This window comes from Macrosteles quadrilineatus, unplaced genomic scaffold (assembly GCF_028750875.1).
Source record: "Macrosteles quadrilineatus isolate MER2022 unplaced genomic scaffold, UCM_ALF_1.0 Scaffold_3__2_contigs__length_128488019, whole genome shotgun sequence".
In the NCBI taxonomy this organism is placed as follows: domain Eukaryota; kingdom Metazoa; phylum Arthropoda; class Insecta; order Hemiptera; family Cicadellidae; genus Macrosteles; species Macrosteles quadrilineatus.
The window spans coordinates 36,382,499-36,389,084 of record NW_026542596.1 but is presented as its reverse complement, the minus strand read 5'-3'; the positions used below and the strand labels follow the sequence as shown (position 1 = coordinate 36,389,084).

At 35.3% G+C, this 6,586-nt stretch overlaps 1 protein-coding gene across 1 annotated transcript in view; it reads right to left on the bottom strand.

The window, feature by feature from the left end:
* Nucleotides 1-362: 362 nt before the first annotated feature.
* LOC128989965 (lactoperoxidase-like) overlaps nt 363-6,586 on the bottom strand; it is a 101,640-nt gene continuing 95,416 nt past the window's right edge. The window contains exons 10-16 of the mRNA XM_054412140.1: nt 3,840-3,972; nt 3,157-3,284; nt 2,481-2,683; nt 2,007-2,176; nt 1,571-1,679; nt 1,295-1,397; nt 363-669 (exon numbers count right to left, since the gene is read on the bottom strand). Of these exons, the coding sequence (XP_054268115.1) occupies nt 403-669; nt 1,295-1,397; nt 1,571-1,679; nt 2,007-2,176; nt 2,481-2,683; nt 3,157-3,284; nt 3,840-3,972 (1,113 nt within the window). The 3' untranslated portion in view covers nt 363-402. The remainder of the gene's footprint in view (nt 670-1,294; nt 1,398-1,570; nt 1,680-2,006; nt 2,177-2,480; nt 2,684-3,156; nt 3,285-3,839; nt 3,973-6,586) is intronic.

The window sequence follows — 6,586 nt, the reverse complement described above, 5'->3', positions numbered from 1 at the left end:
ATCAAAAGTGTTCAGGAGGTTACACAACTTGTTTGAAAACGAAATTTGATGGTTGAATCCAAAGTTTCCTCTTAAGAGAAAACTTAATGTCAGAAAGATTTGTTAGCGAGAAGTAAAACACTCTAGTGATTTAAAATAACATCCATACTACATATTAGTTTGATCTATTAGGATTGTAATATTATTGACAGTTCACTATCAAGTAGTTTACTAAAAGTTTTGAAGAGTCAAAGGTAATATAAATAATACTTCTATCGTTGTTGCATTATTTAATCCTAAACAAGATCTAAAGATATTCAACATTATATACAGCTAAAATAAATAAATATATCCTGTAAATTTAACATTTTTGGTACATTAATAATCACAAAATTTGTCTCCTAAACAAAGAAATTCAAGAAACTAGCTTATGTTCAATATTGTTTCTTCCTCTTGTAGTGGGGGAGTTAGCTGACTGGATTTATTAGTATTTTTAAGATTGTGGATAAGTTTATCAATACTTTCTAGCAGGACAGGTTTGTTGTCAACTTTTATTACGTGATAGTCTACTTTAATTTCCTCCTCTTCTTCTGGAAGTTTCTCTGTCGTTGTTGTTATTCTATTTGACTCTTCTTCATTGTCTTCAGGAGGAGATTCTAAATTGTGGGTCTCTTCTATTATAACAGTCTCCTAGAATAATAGAACAAAGTTAATGGACTAAGTGGAAGCATATAAAAAACATATACTCCCTTTGTAGATTTCTCATCCCTATAGAACGACTTATGCCAATCTTATTGTTGGTTCTGTCTGGTGCACTATAGAGGTCGTGTTTTGTTTACAATTAGTTTCTTGTTATTTCAGCCATTTAAAACCTCCTATAAAACAAAATAAAACGATCTAATCATAAAAAATAATTCCTCCCCTAGTTATATAACCAAACAGTAAAGCACAAATCATGAAATTAACACTATAATAGAAACAAAATGTTATCGACACTAGCAATAGCAACCAGGAGTCACCGGACATGAACTAGACACAAAAAACAAGCTTCAAAATTTATCCGATGAGAAGTCTACTTGTGTTGGTTAGTCTATGGTGGAAGTAAATTACCCAAAGACAAATGTTTACTTCAATCAAATCATCTTTATTCTTTATTCCTATATCATACTGTTTGTTATGGAGAAGTCATACAAGTTGGTCTACGTTATATTTGAATACAAAATTGGCTAAAGCTGGTCAATGTAATTATGAGATGTCTACTTCAGTACGGTATATAAAAGTAAATGATTCAAGTTAAAAATGAACTTAACAATACCTTGTTGTTTGAGGGCTCAAAGTCTTCCTCAAGTTGGGGATCCCTCCACAGCCACAAGTTGATGCGAGGTAAAGCTTTGCTGTTGCATGGCACTCTGGGATTTCTGAAAAGATACTCTGAGATAACATTTTTTTGTAAAGATGTCTTTAGGCCAGGGTTTTTGAGGATTTTGTTGTGGGTAAGGTTAATAGTTGGCTTACAAAGACACTACAAAATTGTATGTGTTTATCTGTTTATTTATGCATTTTCATCTATTTTCAAGTAAGGGTAGCTTACCTGTCAAAGTCTGGGATCTCCATGGCCTTCAGCTGGATAGTTTCTACAGTGTCGCTGTTGTCACAAACCAAACGGGACAAACGCACCTTCCTGATCTCGTCCAGTTGTTCTATAAAGACAAATAACTTTTTAGTTTGAAAGGAGTATAGTATACATTAATGAAATGATTTCAGCTGATCCTCCCCTCGTGGAAAAAATTCTCTTCAACGTTCTCTCTAAGAAGTCACATACTGTAATAGGACTACTTATCATAATGTAATATTCTAGTTTTTGTTTAGCTCTTGGAATTTTTTTACAGTACTGTAAGGTATTTTAACTCCTTTACAAAAACTTCAAAATTAGCCACTTAGCTTTCTGCAAAAATATTTAATTTCTTAGTGAGCTTAAACACATGTGCTACCATTCCTACCAACACAGCTACTCTAACCCAACTTACCCAGGGTAAAAGAGCTCGGCCATCCCCCATTCTCGTACCAAAAGCGATCACCTCGTTTGAGATCTCGGAATGTCATAGCAATCAGACAGTTGAACGTTGGTCCAACCATGCTGCCTCGCTGCGGCTTCTCTGCGACACCGGCCGACCACAGATCTACGTCATCTGGATGGCTGCAACAATAACAGAGAAATGTGTCCATACTCACAAATCATTTAGACAGTAGACAATATCTTTTACTCGCTCAGCTGTTGCTTAGTATCAATCTTGCTTGGAATAAAACCTTCAGATTTGAAGGCGTTCTTTATACAATACCGCCCCAACATTGGTTTTGGAGTCATATTTTTCCTGGTTAAGTTGAAGCTTAAAGGTACTTAAAATTTGGTAAAATAGGTTTTCGAGAGTATAATCAATTGTTTCTTATTACAATATTTTTGCAGAAGATAATAGTATCAAAATTCAAAGACATAAGCCTACCTGAACATCTCGTGGTAGTGAGTGACGGTAACGTTGGACATATGATGTATCATATCCGACCATGAGAACATGTCTGGCAGACGACAAAGACGCCGGAACCGGTTAAACCCTGGGACGCCGTGCTCTCTGGCTCGGGCCACGTTGATAGCTGCCAGGTCACGGCCCCAGCCCTGGGCTGGCTCTTGGAACAAGTGGTTTGTCACCTGTAAAGTGAAGTTGGTAGGACTAAATCTATAATCAGTGTTTAGGAGATACAGAGTTTCTCCAAAGTCAACAGTTCAAGAAAATATTCCCAAAAGTGTATAGTTTGGGACACGCTGTATTCCAACATTAGATGTTACTCGTATTTGTTCTACAAGTTAGTGCCTCAAACTACAAAGTAGGACTATCGACCTTTGTGGGCGAATGGGATGAGTCTTTGTCTTTGGGTAACAACTGTGTGGATGCAGATGACAAAGAAGTAGTTCTTGACGTTTCATAAGTTTCACAGTCTCTTCTTCCTTTAGTGCCTTAAGAATGGACTGCTCCAGAATGTCAGCAAATACTTCATTGTCATGTGCATCCATGCGGCCAACACCCAAAGACCAGGATTCATCAACTTTAGGAATTGGCCTTGAAACTTGAAAGCATATTTCAAAGAATGGTATGCCTGCATTCAAAGTCAAAGGATTATCACCTCTTCAGTGATAGAGTCGTCCATGGCCTGCGCTAGTTGATTGGTCATACCAAGGATGTATTGGTCGTACGCTCCCGGCTTGTAGAGATCCCAGGGTTGCTGCAACATGGCACTGAGGCGACGGGCTCCTGCAAGAAAACCAATACACTAAAAATTAGATTAGAATTTTTCTACACATAGCGTATTACACGGTGCAAATATTAGTAAAGGATGAGTGAGTGAATGGATATGATAAAACGCTTGATTTTCATTTTGCTTTGACCCATAAAACCACTTCCCAAAGTTTGGCTGTTTACTCATGGGACACTCTATTATAAGTTTGAAGAAAGAAACCAAAGTCTTTTTTACAGTTTTCTAATTATGTCTCGTACATGCTTTCATTTTTTCATTTTCAAACAACAGAAACAATTGCTTAAGTCAGTAAAATATACTACAATGAGATGACAAAGAACTCAAGAGATCCGTTTAGTATTTTTTCATGGGAGGGAGATTATAAGCTACCTTAACATATATTATATTTAGTCCCATATATATTTACATTTAGTTATTCTTAGTGAACATATGTTATAACATATGTTAACCTCAGTGACAGGAATGCTTATTTCTACGAGAGTTCTGAACTTAATTCCATTAATATGTCTCCCAAAGTAACTATGGTGTCCTTCAAAGGTAGCATTACTGACCGACATACTGGTGCGAGGGGCTCCACCGCTCCAGGGCACGGGGCAGCAGGGAGTGACCGAAGCGGAAGGCGGCCGTTGCAAACGCTGCAGGAACTGAGGCATCTACCTGGGGACTGTAGTCGTCCGAGTAGCCCTGAAAAGTGGTAAAGATTGTATCAATTAGCTTGGCGTGTGGTAGGGAAGACGCAAAGGCTCCAAGAACACTGAGATTGAGTAGTACCCCTAGCTTGTGAACTAATTTTTAAAATGACTGTGAGGGATGATAAAAGCGATGGTTGTGGGGGAAGGATTCTAATGCTACACATCCTGCTCGCCTCTCTAAACAAAACGATATATTACTCTAACAATGAGGAACAGGAGGATTAAGTTTATAAGAATCACAAGAATTGCAATTCTTAATTAAACTATTTAAAAGAAAAACTGTCACCCTAAATTAAATGGGGCCTTTAGTGTTAAATGTGGTTAAATCCAAATAACATGGATTTGATATAGGAAAATTAGGTTTTTTGTCTTTTAAACAAAAATTAAAAGAGATACAAAGTAAGTGTAGATTACAAAGTTGTTAAGAAATAAAAAAACCTATAAAATGATGTGCCACTTGACATATGTTGCTATTTGAAAATGTTGAACAATATTTATTTGCAAATGTTCAAAAATCATTTTTTTATTATTTTTTATTATAAAAAAAACCGTTACTTGTAGCATATCACAGTAAAGCTAATTTCATAACGAGTAAGAAAATTCAACCGGAGAAGGGCTAAGTGCATTAGTATAGGAAACACAGAGTATTAAAAACATATTGATTTTTCCAAAATAAGCTGCCGCTATTTGGAAACGGAAAAAAATAATTCATTTCTGTTTTTGCCAAAATGTTTTTATTTTAGATACCTTTAAAATTATGTATAACATGACATATATTTACTTTGAAAATTCCGAGATTCGAACTAGTGACCCTCAGTTATTGGCACACCCTGTATCGTAAACAAGTTGAAAATATTTTTTTATTTTTACGTTATTCTTTGGGGTCGATTTAGCGGGAAACAATTTTATTTCATCGCTGTACGTTAAGCCGTTCTTCCGTAATCAATTTGAGACACCTTACGTGGTACACCTGTATAAATTCCAAAGTGTACTTTTGAGAAAACTACAACTCACACCCCCATAAACCATATACTTAAAAATGATCGTCATGACAAGAATTCTGTTTTTTTTTATTATTATCTTAACTTAACCAATCAATAGTTTTATTAATACTTATGAAGCCAAACGGGGTGAAGCCCGTGGGTAACAGCTAGTACGAAATAAATCTTAGTTATTTAAAAATAATTCAACATTGATTGAAATATTCTTGATAGAATATATTTTGATAGAAATATTCTTTTAAATAAAATGGAATGCATCGGAATTTGTGGTTTGGCCCTAAAATGGTTTAGTAGTTATTTGAATAAACGAAGCCAGTTAGTTTCTATTAACAACAATTTAAGCGATATACGTGAAATAGACTATGGAGTTGTCCAGGGCAGTACGCTGGGACCATCCCTTTTTTTAATTTACATAAATAATTTAGACAAACTTCCAATCACAGGAAAGCTCTTTTTATTTGCCGACGACACTGCAGTTATATTCAAAGGTAATACTTGGGACCAAACATTCAATGTAGCGCAAACAGATATGTTCCTTATTCAAAAATGGTTCTCCCAAAATGTATTATCAATGAATGTTTTAAAAACAAAATATATGCCAATTTTCCTCAGACAAAGTAGTAAGCCTCCCACCAACCTCAGACTTGTGATGCATGTTTGTGTAGATCCAGGTGTCTCTACCTGTGGTTGTTTACATTTGGAGAGAGTAGATCATTACAAGTACTTGGGAGTGATATTGGATAGTAGGTTAAGATGGGAACCCCATATTGAATAGTTAAAGACAAAACTTAGGAAATTAATTTATGTTTTTAGAAACGTTCGCGAAATTCTTAACACCAATGAAATAAAAATGTTATACTATGCATTTGTCCAATCAGTACTTCAATATGGAATTATAGTATGGGGAGGAGCTAGTAGCAATATTTTAAAGCCTCTGTTTGTCATACAAAAACTAATTATTAAAATAGCTTTTCAATTCAACAGGCGTTTCCCTACAAATGTATTATTCAAAAACACTCAATTACTTTCGGTGCGTCAACTTTTTATCAAAACTTTACTTGTATATACCTACTCTAATCAAGATTTGATAGTGACGCCAATCACACATAACTATTCCACCAGAGGAGCTGTAAATGTAGGTATGCAGGTACCCCGAGTTTTCAAGTCTGCAAACCTTACTAATGCTTTTTATATTGCGAATTTTTTGTATAGGAATATACCATCAGAGATTAGAGATCTACAGGTATCTCTTCCAGTTTATAAACGTTCGGTAAGCAGTTGGCTGTCGGAGATTGGGCTCGATCAGTCTGAGACACTTATCGGTTCAGTATACAATACCTAACAATAATTATACACAAATACACCAAACAATATTTAGCGTACATATATCAGTAACTGCAACTCCATTCACTCGACTACCTTTTATTTAGCATTAACTGTTCCTGTAGCTGTCTCATAGCTTAGTTGTAAATAGTATTTTGATTAATTTAGTTTTAATTTTTTAAGAATATTTCTAATTTGTAATAGAGCTCGTCCCGCGCACAGGTCTTTTACGGCCTATGCGGGACTATTGTTCGTATTTTGTACATGTATATATTGTAAAAA